The sequence below is a fragment of the Diadema antillarum genome, unplaced genomic scaffold, assembly GCF_040938485.1.
Source record: "Diadema antillarum isolate AM-2024a unplaced genomic scaffold, OU_Dant_1.0 scf00000022, whole genome shotgun sequence".
Classification (NCBI taxonomy): domain Eukaryota; kingdom Metazoa; phylum Echinodermata; class Echinoidea; order Diadematoida; family Diadematidae; genus Diadema; species Diadema antillarum.
The window spans coordinates 2736635-2758287 of NW_027270911.1; the positions used below are offsets into that span (position 1 = coordinate 2736635).

General features: G+C 37.5%; 1 protein-coding gene across 1 annotated transcript in view; it reads right to left on the reverse strand.

The window, feature by feature from the left end:
- Positions 1-5009: 5009 nt before the first annotated feature.
- The window catches only part of LOC139731111 (RING finger protein 17-like), a gene marked incomplete at its 3' end in the record, with an annotated part of 147578 nt that continues 130934 nt past the window's right edge, over positions 5010-21653 (reverse strand). Inside the window, 1 exon segment of the mRNA XM_071641995.1 lies at positions 5010-5117. Within this exon segment, the coding sequence (XP_071498096.1) occupies positions 5010-5117 (108 nt within the window).

Consider the following 21653-nt stretch of genomic DNA (forward strand, 5'->3'; position numbering starts at 1 on the left):
ATGTTAGTGGTGAGTGGCAACAATTTAAGATGATGGCTTTTAAAGAAATACCAAAACTCTTCCAAACAAGTCCCAAGTCTTAAATTCTTCACGGCTCATTTCCAAAGTCAGCCTCTCACGGTTTGTCTGCTGCGAGCGCAAACATGTCGAGACCGGGCCAAACATCAATCATACTAAGTAATGCCCTGATCAGCGGCGTATCAGAAGGCGTAAGGCAGAAGGGGCAAGAAGCGAGTCTCGTAATGCGGTTGCAAAGTTGCCGCAGCCAAAGCCCGCTCCATTTCCCAGGGAGATCAAGAGTGGGTCAATGTAACCATTCTTGGCTCTTTAAAAAATTCTGTCGGTCCTGTTCAGAAATTCCCTCTCCTCATCAACAAATGTTTCTTCATTCGTCACAGATTGCCCCGCAGCCGCACTCCATAATCCTCCCCTTACTGTCCGTTTTGTGCGCAGAGTCTGTTGAGGAAAACTTATCCAAGGACTGCGAATTGTTGCTTTTTTGACCCCAATCGGCTGCCGGGGAGATACCTGCAAATCAGCAGACGAAAAATGTGACAGGTGACAAATGGGAATTTCGAGGATAGGTCATGACGCCTATGCGCAAATATTCATATGGAATGACATTGAGAAAAAAATCTTTCACATTTCCTGGAGAAATCTCTGAAGACCAACAGTGTGACATGCAATTATACATTCTCCATTCCCCTCCTGACTGTTGGCACCAGGATCTACAGTACTGAACATGCCTCGCTAGGAAATGTCATTATTACATGGGCACGGATCTTGCATTCAAAACGATGCCTTAGGATGGTGTGAGGATTGCTGCCATCTTCGTGGTGAAGATCATCAATGTTAAAGCTGGTTGAACTGTCAATCAAAGAAGATTTTGGGTCAAGGGTGGATTCAGGAATTCCATAAAGGGGAGGTGCCTTTTGCGAAATTAAAGGGGGGGGGGGGCATGGGCCCCCATTTTTTCTTTTTGTTTCTTTTGTTTTGTATCTGCCACACTGTGGGTGCATATTGTGTGTGCTTGGTTTTGTACCAATTCAACAGCTGTTCACAATTCACTGTATGAAGTTTAAGTATGGTTTGTGCATGTTGGACTAGACAAATTACAAGTATATAATTATGTAGATCTCATGTAGATCTAGACCTAGTCTTAAACTTGCACAGCAATCTGTCCACTACCATGTACAATGTACATGTCACACATATTTATATTACACCAAGGTTTCCACAGCTAGCTGGCAAGTACACTTTTGTCTTTAACCTGTTGACGACGGACTGACTTTACTATAATACACATTTCCCATAGACACCTGTCCGAGAATTCTCAAGATTTGTCTACAGTGGGTTTAAAGACCCCATGTAGTGGGTGAAACCAGTCAGGAACAACAGCAGAATCTAGATACAAACTCATCAGATTGACATTGTTTGGGGCATTTTCAAACTAGAAATGTCGCTCTGGCGACTGGTATGCCTCCGCCATAGTGCATGATTTTCCCAATAGGTCTAGATAGTACATGTGGACAATGTGTGATTACATTTTCACAAAATTGGCAAAATATTGAAATGACAAGTTTGTCACAAATGTGTTGAATGTTCACCTTCCTTGACCTAGGTTTAATTGGATGAATAGGAGAGCATGTATCTAGGGATTTAAGGACTTTAACTTGACTTTGCCCCATTCATACATTTAGGCATTGAGTAATTTTCAAGGTACAGGTGTGGAGAAAACGTGCAATTTTCTGAATTGAATAGTAAATTGTTACCATTTTCATCTGGCCCTTGACCCTAAAATTCAAAAGATAATCACTTTCAGGTAGAACATGAATAATATGTACTAAGTTTCAAGATAACTTTAGCCACTTCCGAGATATGGAGGAAAAAGTTAATTCAGCACTTTCACTTGATCTTTGACCTTTTGACCTTTGAGGCAAAAAAAGAAGAAAAAAAAAATTTTCCAGAGAATGTCTATTAGGTTACACATGCATACACCAAGTGTAAAAAAAAAAAAAAAAAACCCTGCTGGCATTGCATAAATATGAGGGAAATAGTAAAATTTTGAAGTGTTGCACTTGACCTTTGACCCCTGACCTTTGACCCCATGAACTCTACATTCTCTAGATAATCACTTCCAGTCAGTACATGTATATACTATGTTCCATGAAGATACCTTGAACAATTTTCCAAGGTACGGAGAAAAAAAAGAAGTTTTAATATTTTTACTTGACCTTTTGACCTTTGACCTTTGACCTCATGACCCAAACTTTCACCAGAGAATCTTAATTGGGTAATACATGTATACACTAAGTTTCAAGAAAATATCTTCAGACGTTCAATAGATATGGTGGAAATAGTGAAATTTTATGTATTTGACCCTGACCTTTTGACCTTTGACCTTTGACCTCATGACCCAAACTTTCACCAGAGAATATCAATTGGGTAATACATGTATACACTAAGTTTCAAGAAAATATCTTTAGGCATTCAATAGATATGGTGGAAATAGTGAAATTTGATGTATTTGACCCTGACCTTTTGACCTTTGACCTCATGACCCAAACTTTCACCAGAGAATCTTAATTGGGTAATACATGTATACACTAAGTTTCAAGAAAATATCTTCAGGCATTCAGTAGATATGAAGGAAATAGTGAAATTTTATGTATTTGACCTTGACCTTTTGACCTTTGACCTTGAGCATGTGCACCCAAAAGTTGATAGGCACAACTTCACCCCCTAATACACATACATGCCAAGTTTCATTAGGATACCTCAACAGGTTTTGATAGTTACCTTGTCCACAAAATTCATTACGGACGGACGGAAGGACGGACGGACGGACGGAAGGACGGACAACCCGAAAACATAATGCCTCCGGCACCACTTCGTGGCGGAGGCATAAAAACGCACTCTAGAGAGTTTGTCTGTTTGCAAAATAACCCAAAATAGTTGGAAATGCATTTGAATGAAACTTGCTGGAAAAGTTAATAATGACACTATGAACAGATGACTAACTTTTGGGAGTGATCCAGGATCTTTTATTGATTTTTGAAAGATTTTTTATCTTTTATTTTATACTGTGAGCCACTACATCTAATTACAAAAGCCATGAAAGCAACATATCCGTCAGTTGAACTATGTTAATGAATACACCAGTATATTTTCATCTTTTGCCATGAAACAAAACTACACATAACAATTTTCCCCCTGTTGATAGTGCAGACCAAGCACTCTCAAAGTTTTTCACATGCAGCAGAGCAAATCATAATTTCATACTGATACGGCTCATATATTTCTTCTTTGCTCCCAGGAAAAGGAAAACAAATCACAAAACTGGGATAACACCATATCAGCTCTATATTTAGAGATGGAGATATTGCATTGCCCGTGCCATTTCACGATTGCATTACGGGTGAGCTGAAGGACAGACTATGGATTGTAATTAAGGGCTTTCAACCCCTTGTGAAATCCGAGGGCCAGGTGTTTACCACGCCAGTGATATAATCTGATGCTTGCAGTGATATGCTTCATTTAATCTGTGCTTTATTTATAAACATTCCCTTATTGGCAGCAAATGTAATTGCGCATAGCCAGGAATGCGAGAAAGGCATTTGAATATAGTTTTACTGACAGGTTATGAAAGCATCAACTAAAGAGAATTTATTCTTCACTTATTTGTTTCTTTTTTTTTATTTTGTTTCGCTTCTTTCTTCTTTTTTTTTTTGCAAATGACTATCAAAGATATTTCTAGTTTGACTATAATTATGCTATATGACTACACTGTAAGAAATATCTTGGAAAGTAGCCAAATTATAATTGCCATCATTACCTTTATAGTTTAAAACCAGAAGCATTCACGGCATGAACCTTTTTGTGAATTGGAGCCAACAGCCTTTTTTCGCGACATGAAATGTTTGTGACTTGCCACTGGCATTCAACGTCTCGTGTAGACAAAAACTTTTATGAGCATCTTACTTTTGCAACTCTTGGCTAATTACAAAATTCACAAAAAGTTTCAGGCACTTTAAACTTTCCTGTTTTATAGTAATTTAAATAGTTGGCAATTCACATCAAGACTTTGCCAGTCATCTCTATCAAGAGTAGGAAGAAAGGAAGAAAAGACAAACGAATGAACAAACAAACAAACAAACAAACAAAATGAATAATGCCTTTGCCCTGTAATTAGTCATGGAGTCTCTGCAGGCAACCCCAAAACAGAAAAGAGTGTAAATTGAGGTGGATTCAAACTTTGCATGCACCTAGCCAAGGATAACTTTGGAGGTATGTGAAAATGCATTGCTTTTGATGAGTTACTTCTGAACCGCACTGTCACATCAAATATATCTCGGATTTTGAGAAGCCTCTGGCGTAGTTGGGTTGTAATGTCACAAGCTCAAAATTTGATGAGATAGATGTCAATCACATTATTTGGTTTATTTTTTGTGGTGTGCCAATAAATGACATAAAATGAAATGAAACATATTGTCAGGACAGGTAATCCAACCAAAGTGCTTGAATAATACATGCAATTTCTGCACAGCTATGGGGGAAGAGTGGACATATAGCAAAATACAAACGAGATCTACAGAAAACAATGCTTCCGAGATTTGGCTAGACTACCAAGTAATTTGAGTCATATTACATGATGCTTTTGACATAACATAACATTGACAATGTATCTGATGACTAAATGAGGAAAGCTCATGGAAACATTTCAACATTTCACTGTGATACATGTACATTAAATGAACAAAGTTCATCAGAAACAAGGCCGTGAACTTGCCCTACATCAAGAGATTTACTAAAAACGACGGAGTGTCTGAGGTACAATGTGATGGGTCACATGGTAGATGGAATACTCACCATCACTCCTCTGTTCCCGACACAGGCGGCGCCATGGAAACCGCCTCCTTGCGTTGGCCGGAGGACACGGTGACCCCACCTCTTGCTGCAGCTTTTCCTGCCCCTGCCTTGGTGGCAGTTTCTTGAAGTTGCACCGCCCTGGCATCGTTCATCGGATCAGCCAAGCCCTCGTCGATGAGGTACTGAGAGACGGGTGTGGCGTCTTCACCTTGGTGGTAGAGACTGATGACTGGGAAGAAACCATCCTCCTGAGGAGAGTTCAAAAGAGGACACCGAATGACGAACTGCTATTTAAACAAAAGGGAAATATCTGAGGAAGATGAAGAATTAGCATACAACAAAAGACCCAGAGGTCTCACGTTCACTTGAGTATCGCAAGTTCACCTTCCATGCATTCTTGCAGGCTTATTAACTCAGAACAACTCTGATATAGCAAACTTGGGGTATAGGGCATCTTTTAGCGCTGAATGATTTCGGTCACTGCGGTCACTTTTTGTCTAGTAAATGCCATGTCAGAAAACAAAATCTGTAATGTAAGTGTGAACAGAGAGAAAACAGCAATCCAAAAGTTATAAATGCATTTTTACAGTTTCGGTGCCATCTTCGCTAGATAAGGAGACTACAACACTTCATTACATCACTGTGGAAGACAATATAAGGAAAAGATATGCAATATTCAACAAATTTTCCCTTTTCTAGGGTAATGAAAGAGTACTTCATCTACCTCTTTCAGAAAGTAGGGGGAATACTATCACCCTTAACAAATGTTAGTAACAAGTTGATGGGCTATGTACTTTTCAAGGGAAATAATATCTTGTGGAATTCAAATATTTTCTTTCTATTGTCCATAATGACATCATTGAGTGTAGTAGTCTCCTTATCCAGCTATGACAGCAGCAAAATCTTAACTATTCATGACTTTTGAACTGATTGTCCGCCTTTCCTTAAACTTTTACTGATGTGTTCTACAAATACTGCTCCTTTCACTCAATCCACATTTATATTTGGGCTTTGGTTTCCATCAAAATATATGCACATCATGGGCAGAAACTTTTCACATCCTAGAGATGGCAAGTCCGGAATAAAATAGTTCATTTAGAAAAGCATGGCACTCCAGACAAAAACAGCCACTCGAGGACAACTTCAGGAATCGCCTCGAGTTCACATCAAAATGAGCACTCAATCAAAGATGAAAGTTCCCGCCGAGCCATTCTGATGCATGCCGCCTGCGTCACGTGCGCCACTGTCTCTGTTTACAGGAGGCTGATTCTTTTGTTACAGCAAATTCAATTTGCGGTGTTCAACTCCAATTATCAGCAGGTGTCAGTGCGTTCGCACAGTCGAGGTACAACAGCCAATGACAGGAGCTACAAGCTGGTTGCACCGGCCAATGAGTGGCTCCACAAGGGTTCATCGTCAAAGTGGTACAAGCATGTTTACCAGACTGATTCATCACTGACGGTATTCTGAGAAACAAACTTATAGCTGCTGAAAAGGAAGTTCCTGCCAATCCTGAGACTAGTTGCTTTATAAAGACAAATCTGTTAAGTTTGCATTTTTTTTTCCTCTCACAGTTTCTAAGAAATAAACTCTGGGGGAACATTGGCAAAGTACTACCACAGCATGGATACACTTTTGATTAAAGAAAGTTTGACTGGGTTTAAAGTTTACATATCTGATGGAGTGCCCAAAAGCTGAAGTTATTTCTTGAGCACACTAAGTATTAACTGTACCTCAGAGTTAGTTTAAAGGTTGTTAATAATTATAGTGATGTCAAACATGAGGCTAATATCCTCAACAAACTGATAACATTAAGAAGTTACCAGAACAAGTTTTCAGATATACAAATACATGGAAATTTTCATACATGGTTCAAGTAAAACAAAGAGGCAAGGTACTTGTCAGGATCTTTGTAATCATTGGCAAACACTCAATCTGACCTTTATAGGGGTATTGTGCACACTCAGCCATGAGCACAAACTTTTGCTTGAAGATTTCTCTAAAAAATATATGATCGTACCTCGGCTCATGGATATTAAGGATGTTTAAAAGTTTCCTTTCATTGATTGGAAAGTCGCTGCCTTTAACAATTCAGGAAATTGATTGATTAAGCATACATCCACACCAGCGGCATTGGGCAAATCTGTATCATTTTCAGTTACAGCAGATGAACATTTCTTGTAAAAGATAGTGTTTTCCCTTTGTTTCATCTCTCTAGGCTGTGTATCACCTGTTACAGTAATTGTCACGATTAGTGCCAACAAAACGTTCTGGTTACTGCAACTAATTGTGAGTTGGACAGGTGCAAGGTTTCAAATTCTCACTTTCTTGAAAAATTAGCTCTGCAAACATCAAGGAACATGATCAACAACTATCCACACATATACCATAATGTTGTATCAAGCATTGCTCGGAAGGGATATCTCTGTAGCAACAATGATCATAGCTAAATGAAAAACCAAAAATATCGCTACTACATTGTATAATACTTCTACAAATTTGATTTGAATTGCATTGATAAAAAGTGGAGAAGAGGCTCTATCTGCAACACACACCTGTTCCTAATTTTTTTTTTTTTTTTTTTTTGGGGGGGGGGGGTGTAATGATGAATATGTTACCATGGTAATGCATTTCAGGTACACTTAAAAATGTGTCCTGAACAACTTTATACCCACTTCACGTGTGCCATTATTTCTTCTACACTGCATTAATAGAACTAAGTTTCTGTCTGTCAAGTCTCTATATACTCCCTCTCTATCTCTGCTAAGCTCATACGAGTGTACAGTACATATGTCATCAGAACAACACAATTTGCACAGGTATGTACGCAATATCTCAACTTTTGGATATTTTCTTATGATCAAAACTCTAATTATCCACAGTAAGTCTGCACAAATTTGACAAAAGATCTTGAGATCCATCTAGGACATTGCTCATGATGAGTCTACTGCATGTGTCCGATGGGTCATAGCCAAAGTAATATTTGCAAAGTGTACATTTATGCCCTTCAGTATCGGGGGATATCTTAATCTTTGGGTGTTGGTACATGTATATACAACTTCAATAACCACAGTCTCACAAGAACTTAAAAACAAATTTTATCAGTCCATGAAAAAGCATGTTAATCCTCACAATCACAATAATTCAATATCCTGATTCAAACCTTCAAGCAAAAATGGTGATTCATGAAGTGGAATCCATTTAGCTGCATCCAGGAACAAAGGGGAAACTGCATAGATCATACTCATACACACATGATTGTACAGTATACTCACTCAGTCATTCAATAATACTGCCACGTGTGGTTCTAGGAAAATTACCCCCTGGAGAATTACCCAGACCCTTCCCCTGATACCAAACCCTAATTCTTATACTAATCCTGACCCACACCGAAATTCTTACCCTAACCCTAACCCGTACCCTGATCTTCACTCTAACCCTATCACTATAATGGTAGAGAGGGCAGCAGGGTAATTGATCTGCAGAGTAATTGTCCTGATAAGCACAGATGCATGTTGTATCTGAAAGTGGGCACTTCCAAAACAGAGAGTAATTCTAGAAGGGCACTTTGACATCAATATTTACGAACAAATTTAAATCGTTTGGAAAAAAAAGGCCGTCCGTTCAAATTTGTGAATAATTCATGACGTGAACATTTCCTGCTTTCCAGAAGTTCCTATTCTTGGTGCAATTGACTGTTTGTGAAATCTCACTGGACTCTTTTCTAAGCCTGCCAAGCAACTAACCTCATTCCAAGAAACTATTAGTGGAAAGCGGAAGAAAACAGGAAAGGGGCATACATGTTAAGATCCAGGCCCGGTTTCATAATGCTCTCTTCACAACAATTGCAACCTTGAATTATTCAGCTGATTGCAATTAGCTGCATAGCTCACGCTGCCGGGGACACTGTAATCACTTTGCTGTCGTGGCGACTTCCGGCGCTCCGGCTCTCGTTACAAGGTACGTCCCTTTCCTGACAATACAAGTGGATTCCGCGCATTGCGTTTTGCCGTCACAATGGCAGTTACTGTAATAGTTGAAAAGCTGTCTGCTTCAAAGAGAGCCTTTGCCGGTAAACTTTAACAATTGTAATGCCTAAACAACCAACAGATATCCTCTGGATTTCTCGGTCCCGCCTCTTCTTTCACTGGGCGTGACAAAAACAAGAGCAAGAAAACAACAACAACAACAACAAATCTGGGAATGGCCATGCAGCAGAAGTTCATGTATACAGTATGACTGATAACATACCGAGATTTCGTGGAAAGATATCAACTACTGTATATTCCACATACTTTGTGGGGGTAGAATTTTTTGCGAATGTCACAAATCATAATTTGCAAATTTAATGAATTGTGCAAAATTCTTGACTCTGATCCCCACATGAATGAGACATGTATGCTTACAATGCTTCATCCATCGCTGCCTTCCACGACAACAAATCAAACCACTTTTGAAAAGTCAAGAAGTCCCAACTCGCAAAGAATAAGACTTGCTATTAAAATATATGGCATACGTACAGTAAACAGTAACATCATTTCAATGCAGTAAATATTTGCATCATAAGGCAATGGCACTGGTGTTTCTAGATGGAGAGGTAGGGGTTGCATTGGAAAAAATAACCCCTCCCTCAATCTTTGCCATTAGGAAACAAAAACAGCAATTTATTCGTTCTTCTGGGTGACTGTCAAAGACGTGTTTCTTTTTCAATCCACTGAATTGCATGTTCAATGCAATAGTCGCGCTACAGTAGGTAACAAAATGATGTCTTTATTTGTCCTTGTGGCTGTTTGGCTGTATCCTCATTATTTAACAGCAGCTTTAATTAAGCACTATAATACACTTTAAATTACAATGCAGTGTTCATGATTTTTGTATTTGTTTTGTTTTTGTCTCATCTGTCCTGTTTTGAGTTACTATATCAATGGCTACTTTTGTTACTTTTGTTATTAACCCGTTCCTTCCGCAATTCTCTAAATACCTTCAATGTCCCCAAACGAGATTCATTTTGCCCATCGACAGAGAACGGACAAGGTGGTAATCCACCTGAGCGAAAGCAGTGAAGCGGTCCATGTATCCCCTCCCCATGGTCAACTACATGTGCCCTTGAACAATAAAATTACCAATCGGATGCAATGTATGAATAGAGCGTGCAGTTATGGGCTCACAGACTCTTTTGTTCTACACAAATCAGGCACCAGAATGCGATGACTGGGGTCAGCAAACACAGATATCCACTGTGATGAGCTTTGATCGCTAATGTACATGTTCATACGACTTTTGTAGCAGAGCAAAGGGCAAACTAAATCAGAGCAAAGGTAAAGATACTGTGATATACAAATTTTTCCAACAGAAAGAGAACACATGCTGATAGAATAAACTCTTAACCTTTTTATCAAACCCATTTTGGGGAACTTTATAACTCAAAGAAACATGAATTTAGGCCACGAAAGCAGGCACTCTTGTCTTCATCTTGGGAACCTGGTTTACCAAGTTCCCGTATATCAGTTATTCCCACGGGAACCTGGTATACCAGGTTCCCGTAAGGAACAGGTTAACAAAATCCATGTGTTTTAATCAATTGCATATTAAGTTGTCCACAGTACACAAGCCCTGCTATACAATGGACCTCTCATTTTTGTTAACTTTTTATGTGCCATGGTGTACCCGGTAAACCCTCTGTTTGCCACATTATCATGAGACAGGAACGTAGTCATGCTCAGGGAAAGCATTTTGTTTTTCAAATTTATGTAACTTTTATAGATTTTCATTACGCTGGACATGTAACGAGCTATTACAAGTTCACAGAGGAAACACCAAGCTTTCCTTTGATGTAAATTGTATGACAAATCTATGATTGTTTTTCTTTCAATTTACCAGAAGCTACAATGTTATTGTAAGGCCATGACTTTTGCGAGAAACACGTTAAATGTACTGTGGCATTTGGCGAGTTATCGGTCGGTTTGGGCATGAGCAGAATACGCGAATTTGGCACGCCCTCAACTGAGTCCGGTGTGCGAATGTGGTCCATAAAGAGTTCATAGAATATACAAATATGTCATAACATATCTGATCTCTGGTCTTCATACATCGTCTGATACCCCTAATCTACTGCAAGGTTTGCTTTTGTTGCTAATCTCATAATTGACATTCCAAGCACATCCATCCATTTATGAAGAGGAATTTCTGGTCAATATTTCCATTTAAAACTGATTGCGCAAAAAACAAACAAACCACCACTAATATGGTTTTGTACTACATACGTTTGTACTCCCTTGTGATCAGACACTTGAAACTGCTCTCCTAAACACAACAGCACAGTTTTGTGATGCATAAAATGAGCAAAATGACCATCTCAACCTGCTAAAAAAGGAAAAAACCAACAAACAGAAGTTTGTGGAGATTGTGAAGACTGAGTAAAGAGGACAAATCATTGTCACAATTTTATCTTGTTTTGATGCCTACGTGAAAGCTGATACATGATTTTGCATATTTCTGAAATCTGTACATACACCAATTAAAAGGATTTCTATGAATATTTAAAAACACACCTGAACTACTCCTATCTATCCAAAATTGATTTTTTTTTTTTTTAAATCTGTGTGCACGCAGGCACTTACAAATGTTACTGGAAAGAAAATATCAGTGGCAAAAATGCCAAAAGAGCAAAAGTGATAGAGAAAAAACAAAAGTTCAAATCAAAATGTCAGAGGCAAAATTTGCCACAAGAATAAAAAATGACAGAAGTAAAAACTTACTGGGATATCTATATCTCTCCAATTTTACATTTGACATTTTGACCTTTGATATTCTTAAACTTGATGTTAATATTTGTCTCTGACATTTGGACAATTCTACTGTCTGGGTAAATCCTACTTAACAACTTAATCCGCGTCTAATGTACAGAAGAAGATATTCAATATCAAGCACTGCTAGAAATTCGGACTTCAAAAGGATGACTTGTTTGAGAAATTATTCATACGCGCAAAATTACGATTCATAAAGCACTGATACACTCCGTCGTCAGCTCTGCAGAGCAAGACATGTGATGGTTGGGTGGCTGTCATTCAAGCCAAACCCCTATCCGTTCGTTCGTTCTTTCTCTCTCTCCCGATCTCTTTCTCCTCCCATCCCTCTATCCTTTTGTCTGTCTGTCCATCTCGCCTCGCCACAAGTCTCCCATAATCCCTTAGAAGCTCGCGTCTAGCAATCAGTGGGAGAAACGGTGCAGCCCCATCGGCAAATTCCCAGTATATGCAACTAGTTCTTTACCCTTGGTCTGCCGTCCACATTTGTGGTCCTTTTTTCATTTCCGTCGTGTATGAGCGCTGGGGGAGGGGGGTAGAGGGAAGGAAGTTTTTTTGAGTTCAAACGGTCACTTTGTGAAGAGCCAAAATGCTTCCTTTCTTTCAAAGGAGCTGAGAAAAATATGTAATCATGTGAGGGTGTTTGTCGTTATTTTTGAAGGAGGGCTTCCAAGCCAGGTGACTTTGTGGTCACATGACAAAATGGCCATTTTGAATTCCCCTCAGAATGATGTATATTGGACAGTTCCGTAGATTGCGACTGGAACGATGAAAATTTTTAAAGTTTTCTCGACCTTCCATCCATCCCTACTTTAACTGTTCATTTCTACAATTAAATATCGCATGACTGACAAATCAAGTATCATCTCTTCACCATCCACATACATTTGTTTTTCCCACATGGTTGTAGCCAGGAATGGCGACCTTGTAAACAACTTTGCAGTATTCTCAGGAATAAAATGGCTCATTTTGGGTAAAAAAAAGTTTTGTTTGTTTCCTGTAATAGATATGTGCAGCAATATAATTTGGGAAAACAGTATATTCCATGAAACCTGTGAGTATCTTTTGGGAAAAAAAACCCCAAACAAACCAGTACTAAATACTGCCAAACAAAAAAAGGTAAAAATTGGTCTGTCTAAACTACCCATAAGGGAAAAGTAAATGAAAGGGAAAGAGTAATATATACCAGTATCAGCAATGAGAAAATAAGAAACAGAATATCACACATTTAGAATGATCCCCGAGGAACATATCCAGTATTCTCAGGATATCGGTCATTTATATTTTGCTTTGGTTTATTAAGGCTTGCAACATTAGAAGGAAGAAAGTGAGGCAGAAGGAAGAAAGTGAGGCAGAAACAACATAGTTTCCTTTTCCCCAAAGGAAATTCTGATGTGAAAGCCTTCTCAAATAGGAGTGAGAGGGGCCGGAAAATATCCATTGTGCAATTCTTATCTTGCGGTGAATATCACTGCTCAATTTAAACACTTGCCTCTGGGGCTACTGCACAATTTACATCTGTCAGTCAGCAACTTCTGTTAATGACCTTCCGGAAAACAAAATATATGTGTATATAAACATATATATATTTGTGTGTGTGTGCGTGTGTATTTGTGCTTTTGTTTAAGGCATCGCACAATTTCTGTGAAATCTGCTGAGTGCTGCTTCCACAGGGTATGGGAAGCAGATTTGTGTCCAATGTAAATTTAGCAAGCGAAAAGTGAGGTAGCTTTTTTGTGCGTGAGACTCCTATTTGTCGCTCCTCCTGTTAGCTTCTTAAGGAGGGGAGGGGGGAGGTTGGGAGACAATAAGATCCTTTCTCATTATCGGCTCTCACCTCAATTTGAACTGCTTTTTTACAAAACAGGCTAACTGAAGTAATATCAGAAGCTAAGAAATCATCATTTGATATATACCATGATGATGAGAGAATTGGACAGAGAGTTCACTTTTTTGTAGTGTCAGTCTGATAATAACAAGTATATCGAAGAAAAAAAATATCAGGAACCTAGTGTTTTTGAAAGTCATGATTTGATGACTTATTGAGAGAAAACTACATTAGCTGGCCTTTGAACTTCAGCCAGAACTGGCACAAAAGTGGAGTGCTGTGTTAGATATGGTCATATTAATCTCACTGTAAAATCATGACATTAGATGATCTAAATACTGAAGTAGTACCCATTTTACAATATTTTTTTGACCGTTAAAGTGCCAAAAATTTTATCTTTCAGAAAGTTGATAGTCGAAATTTGTTGTGAAATGCAGATCTTGTTATTGAATAGTTTCATCTTTAAAGTGAAACTTTGAAGATGTTTGGGCAATATCTTTTCTTTTCCTCCTCTGTGTTGGGAACAGATAGGACACATAGATATGTACTCATGGGACTACACTATGAATGACCACACAATGAGTTTTAGAATTTAACAAGTATGGAGCAGTAATTGAAGGCAAATCATACAGTATCTGAGGTATTTTCACCGTGAAAATTAAAGAAATTATCTCCCCACTATAATGCCGGAAAGTACAATATACTTCATACTTATGGAAATGTCAGCATTACTGATTGTAACTCAAATGAGGAAAAAATGAACAAAGAGAAAAAAACTCACAACGATTATCAGGAAATTACCAATGGGACAGGCTTTATGCTTGAATAAGGATTTACTAAGCCATCTTTGACAAACTCTCTCAAATTCAATCAAAGTCCATTACATGAGAGGCTTTAGGTTTAGAGCTTCATGAGCCATCAACGCTTACAATAAAACCCCACTTTAAGCATCTCCCACCATGGCAATGAAGAGCCATAGGCAGCAGAATTCCTTGAAAGTTCTATAATCTTCACCCCTCCTTTTTCTTTAAAAACTGCTCTGAGTATATACCAGTCTCAAATGCATCAACAATATGTGAATTTCTCAACTGAGTAATATATGCCATTCTACCACTAAATGTCTAAATGCTTTTAAAAGTGCTCCCTGAACATGTCCTCTTTTGTGTAGCAGAACTATTACTTCTACCCACATCCCCAGGGAGGATTTGCAGCGAGAGATACTCTCTTAAAGTGGCACTCCAGTCCACATTCCATTATAGTTTGATAAAAGCAAAGTCAAATTAAACAAACAAAATGACACAAGTTTCTTAAATGCCGGATATGAAACCATATATAAACTGCACGGAATTCATAAAGCTACTTGTACATATGTTTTTATAAAAAAGTGAACCCGGTCTCAATCACACATTGAAGCATCTATGATAAGGAAATGATGTCATCACCACTTCACAAGTCTCTTATACCGACCTACATACAAACAAATCTGTTCTTTTTTTTCTGTTTGGAAATTTAATGAAAGCATACATACAGTCAAACCTGTCATAGTGACCACCTGTCTATAGCGTCCACCTGCTGTATATATTATGACCACAATTCCCTCTGAGAGAAAAAGCATGTTAAAGAACCTGTCTATAGGGGCGACCTGTCTATAATGGCCACTTTTTTTGTCTCCCTTGGGTGGCCGCTATGGACAGGTTGGACTGTATATCATATCACATAAAGTCGAGAGCAAATAGTATAAGAAACAACTGCCTTGGGTCTGACTCACAGAGACTAGGTGGGAATACATTTTAAAAATTTAACGAGAAGTGCTTAAAAAGGTGTAAATCCCTCTGATGCCCTTTAGATTTGTGCAACTTATTTCAGTTCTGCGAAAAGAACATTACTCTACTGATCTATTGATGCATGCAATTTAATGGGGATTCTATATTTGGTGAGTAATCAGTCATTTGTAGTCAGCAAAACAAGTCATTTCAAATCAGTAAACAGCATGTGCTCAGAATGTAATTGAGGGTGCAAGTCTAAAGATAAATGGCGTTGTGACAATTGATGATAGTAGCGACAAACAACACTTACTTTGTGGTACGATTTTCTTCAATTTGTCTCCCTCTTTACAAATACAATTTGTAAGATCGCAACTGCTGATTTACATTTTAACAACATCTTAGATCAGGAGCAGCGATCTTACAAATTTTATTTGCAGAAGGAGATAAAAAGAAGATCATACTACATCTTCACCCCTCTGCTTAACAATCTGTCTTTTAATTTATTTATAATTTACTTTATTTATATGCCATATGCCATTCACAAACGAACCAATTCTTACAAGGATTGCTTTTTTATTGGTTCCACCATATTTCACTGAGACCCCATTTACAGTGCAAGGCTCGGCCGCGGCTGAGCCCACCTTCATTTCAGTGTAAACGCGCAAAAGGCCAAATGCGAGGCCAAAATTGGCCGCGCATTTGGCCACGCTCTGAAGGTGGTCTCGGCTGCGGCCGAGCCCGGCCTTTTCTCAGTGTAAATGCAAACTGGGCCCAATGCACGGCCAATTTCAGTCTGGCTTCCAAACCCTCTGCCTGTACTATTTCGCTATTCAGGATATTGATCCCCTCAACGTCGAAAACTAGTAGAGTTTAAGGTGGTTTTGTACTGCATAGGATTCTTTCCTTCGACAAAGGCCTTTGCCTGAACGGCGACTTCCTCACCAAGGAATTCAGTTGGCAAAGGGTCTGAAAACCAGACAATACCAAATTGTGTTTGTTTACAAGCAGAGCGTCACTACGACAAAATATTGAAATGTTTGAATCAAAAGCGCGGTCGAGCCCGGCAGTGTAAATGGACAAAGTTGCGGGGCTCGGCCGCGGCTCGACTCAGCCCCGCACTGTAAATGGGGTCATAGCGTATAACAAAAACGAAGCCTTGGTTCTGTCATTTACTCACAGATATCCTTGTGTTGTCAATTCACCCTGATATCATTGCATTTAGTTTTGTAGCAACACATCTGTTTATTTATGTTTTGAATTGTAATCTAATGATTTTGATTTTTTTTTGTGGGGGTCCTGTATTGCATTTGGCTCCATTGTGAAATATGAGCAATGAATTCAAAACTTAGCAAGTGTAATCTTGGTTTTTATTTTTCAAATTGTGACTTCTTGACAATTTCACAAGTGGTCAAATTCATGATTGTGGAGTATTGTACAGAATGGTGGAATATGCATATGTACACATGGCACTTATGTTGGGATCAGAGTCTATATTTTCGTGTAATAAAATTTGCAAGCAGCGCCTGACTCCAGAGACTCCAACCCAAAGCACCTTCTGATCTGGAGATTCTCCCGCCTGAAACCTCTCGCAAACGGGAGACTCCAAGTTGATGTGTGCGAAGTGCGAAATTCCTAGGGTTCTAGACGCTCTCTGGTGCTATCTAAGGCTTATTTTTTTCAACATGGCCATTTTTACAATCAGTGGTGTAAAATGCAGTATTGGCACTAATTGGTGTATAACTTTCTTATACACTGACAGATATGCATTATTTTTTCTCATAAACTTACCACCCACAGTGTCTACCTTGGGTACCTTAATGAACTTTCCTCTCTTTTTCTTTCAGATGTGGCAGGCACTTACATGCTTGAAATCCAACACTTTTGGTGTACTCACTCTGACATAGTATTTTTGTCAGAGCTAGCATATTAAATTGTTTATTCCTTTTCATTATTTTTGTTGCTGTTGTGATAGACAGGTATCCAACTTTAAGAACTATTATGTTTACCAGGTTCTGCTTTGTCTTCTTTAAATACTGAAATTGTCCAAACTTTATGTTTCGGAGGTGACATTTTCCGTTAACAATTAACCCCTCTTTTGAGTTAGCTCTTGTTCACAATTATAAAATTCAACTTTGCTAATTTCCATCAAAACAGAATAGTAATCAATCTGACTTAACTTTGATCCAAAGATTATTTAATTCAAATAACTTATCATTTTTTGGTGAGCGTTTATAAATTTATGTAACTTTTCCGTTAACATTTCTGTCACCTCCAAGACAATAGATTTATGTATTTAATTTTTTTATTCTTGACATCAGTTATACATTACATTTGCAAAAATGTAACATATCCCCTCACATTATCTCTGAAGGAAGGTAGTAGAAATATAGCCTGTTGTTTTCATTTCGGAGCAATTTACAATTTTCCGTTAACACTTGTCACCTCCGAAACAACAGGCATATTATATTTGATAATTTCTCGAAGACAAAGCAATTTTGTTTGATTCTGTCCAATTGACAGGAATCTCTTTTGGATGACAATAGTAATATGGCAACAGGAAGTGAGAATTTTCTAGGGATTAATAAAAGATTCAATAAAAACTAAAAATTACTGTTTCGGAGGTGACAAAACACTGTTAACAAGATTTTTTGTTAATTTCTGTTGAAGAGAAACCATATCATGTACACCAATGGTTTCATTTATTTTAGCAACATAAGTCTCAAAGTGGAGAAATCAACTACCACACTCTCACTCTTTTTTTTATTACTAGACTGTACGTTTTAGGGCAAATGTACATTTTTTCACCTTTTTTTAACAATGAGAATGCACAAAATACACCCATCTGTTGTATATATAATATTGTAATCAAGATCATTTCTCCTGCTTTAGTTAAGTAAACATATAGATGCTTTCATCTTAGAAGCTTGATTTCCAACAAGCAATTTAGTTGTGAAGATTTACCAATCACAGCTTTCCTTGTAGGTTGCTTTTTCTTGTGTTTCGGAGGTGACATTGTTTGTTAACACCATATTGTTATGTGATAGTGAAAGGCAAGACTTCAGTTCCTTTTCACTATCTATTAACATTTTCTAATACATTTAATATCTACAAAATCATCACAACAGAAGTGACTTTTGTATACATAGCTCACCAGAATTCCCTTGATACCAAAGTAATACATGTGGCAGTTCATGCATGCCATAGTCCACAATCTTTAAAAAAAAAGAATGTAAAAAAAAAAAAATCATCAAATAATCAAACTCCACAAAAAGGCCACATGCCTATAGCTGGTGCACAACTTGTTCTTGAATTCATAGTTGTTGTTTTTCCATGTACAATGTGGTAATCATAAACAAAATTATGTGATTTTTTTTTTAATATGACAATAATTATTACATTTTCCAAGTTGAACCAACTGTTTATGACATTGTATTTTTTAAGATTATTGAAGTTTTGTGACAACTAAAGTGAACAGAAGAACAAGTCCCCAGGACTGGAAAGGGAAAGATAAAAAAAAACAAACAAACAAGATTTGTAGTTCTATTTCAGTACTTTTGATGAGGTGTTTACCTTGTTTTGTTATTATGTTTTATCTTAGAATTTGGCTTTAAGTACTGGAATTTCAAGGAAAAGAAAATAGTTTCTTAAAGGACAAGTCCACTTTCATATACATGTGGATTGAGTGAATGCAAATGTTCAACAGTAAAACATATCATTGAAAGTTTGGGGGAAATTGGACAATCCATTCAAAAGTTATGGGTTTTTTAAGTATCTGCGCAATCACTGCTGGATGAGAAGACTACGACAGTGTATGATGTCACATGCATACAACGATATAAGGAAAATATAAGTGAATTTCACAAAATTTCACTTTTTGAAAAAAGTGCACATTTCTTCAACTTGCTTCTGATGTATTTTTCAATTCAATTCAGTTTATTTCCACAGTTCAGGTGAAAACATATAAATACACAATCAATCAGTTCTAACACATACATATACAAACCAAAAATTATTTTGGATAAATACATAATCACAGTTAAAAGTTAAAAAGTGAGTGTTCCAGATTGACATAACAATTAAAGTAAATGGTGGAGGAGATCAGCAGTAGGCCATTGGCCTTTCGAGGCTGATCCCCTGAGCAAATATACAATATTAAAACTGTATGTCGTTATACACTGTTACATAAATCATGAGTCGCATAAAAAAGAACTGGATTTGCAATAAATAGGGGCAAGAAGAAGAAGAAGAAGAAGAAAAAAAAAAGCACATCCAAAAGGAAGGAACCACGACATACCAAAAACAACCATAAAAAGGGTGGGACAAAAATGGGCAAGAATTATCATTGAATGCAATTTAAGAAATATATATATGGTTTGAGCATATAATATTCTATAAGAATCGACAAAGACACACAAAAAAAATACTTATCATCATAATACCGAGTATCATTGAATATGGTGTGCAGCTGTATAATCGTGATTCTTCAGTGTGTACATTTATGCCAAACAATATCGTGAGCCGCGCCCCGCCACTGAGGGCGCACCACTTCCAACATTTTATTATAACAATCCACATTTCTTTGAGATCACTTAACCAAATTGACTGGGGCTTTCTGCAAAATAGAGCTAAGATGTTATAATTTAAGACCCCAAAGTAGAATTTAGTTGATTTAATCATATTGGGTGCTATCAATGCAAAAGTCTAATTGTAAATTTTTTTGGGGGGACATACTATATGAATACATGAACACAATGTTAACATTGAAAGTCACCTCCGAAACAAAGTTATTCTTCCCTGGTGTTGTGGAATAAAATATTCTGAGAGTAAAGAAACATTACTGAAATGATCTTACACCCTCATTTCAATTTAAGGTAGAAAATGGAATGCCATGTTTCTTCAGGTTACAATATCTAGCTTATGTCCATCATATTCTTACTGTAAATTAATATTTCAACACAATGTTAACATTGAATGTCACCTCCGAAACGAAGTGATTCTTCCATGGTGTTGTGGAATAAAATGTTCAGAGAGCAAAGAAACATTACTAAAATGATCTCACACCCTCATCTCAAGTTAAGGTAGAAAATGGAATGCCATGTTTCTTCAGATTACAATATTTAGCTTACATCCTTCGTCCAAATGGAAGGCAAACTACCGGTACCCATGCTAATTAATGAAGTGTAAAAAAACACTTGTTCTGTGTGGTTTATCTGCTTGAAACAGGAGTTAATTTTTTGTTCTCGAGTTATAATTATTAAAAACATCATGATAAAAAGAAGAAGTTTTTGTGTTATTGTCACTTATTCTCAAAATAAGTGAGTGTTAATATTAATGTCACCTCCGAAACATTCTGATATGTTAACTGTCACCTCCGAAACATCCATGTGTGAAAAATCCAAGTTTTAAAGAAATGATTGGAATTTCATTTAACCTACATAGGAAGGTAGCCCTTCTTAAAGACTTGTTATAGTAAGAGTTTGACCTGGCCTGCCCTCCAATAAATAGTTAAAATCTTAAAAATTACATGTCAATTGGTATTTTTTAGCAAAAATTTATAAATCTCATGTATTTTTTTTTATTCACTTTATATTCAACCCCCAAATAGTTTTGATTCACAAACTATATATTGTTGTTAACCATATAAACTTTGCATGGTGAAGTTTGACTACAGAATTTTGTCAATATGGTGCAATTCATGAAAGCAAAATTTTGCTTAAATTTACTTCAGGTGCCAGGGTTTTCCTTAACTTACACCAATCACCCTTCAGCTTTAAGGTCTGAAATGTTATTTTTTCAAAAATTTGAATACTTTCAAACAGGAATCAAACAGAATAATGAAAAAATATTTTGTTTGAAATTTTGACCCTCCGAGTACAAAAGTTACACCACTGATCGTAAAAAAGGCCACATACAATAGCAATAAGTAAAAATTCCTTTCCAACTCGAGACACAGAGCCAGGGCGGGAGAAATTGAATCTCAAGCGGGAGAATGGGAGATTTTGAAAAATAGGTTTTCGGCGGGAGATCTCCCTTCGAAAACGGGAGAGTTGGAGTCTCTGTGACTCGTGAAATTTACATAAATAAAAACGCAGTAAAGTATGTGATGGTTAGTAGGCGCATTTCTAAGTGCATTGATACAAAAACTGAAGAATTATGTACACTGCAGCCCAGTCAATAATTCAGCATGTTTTCTGCTCTGCAGCCATTCCAGTCAAGAATACCAAACAGTACAATGAGGGTAGAATTGAGTTCAGATGTGTGCTGGTCATGCTCCTGCAAAATGGGCCATCCTCATACTTTCATGGAAGGACTGGATGACATCAAGTACAGCATCTTCAAGAGCTTGGTGCGCAGAATCTTCTGGGAGTGCAAAATTCTGTTTCG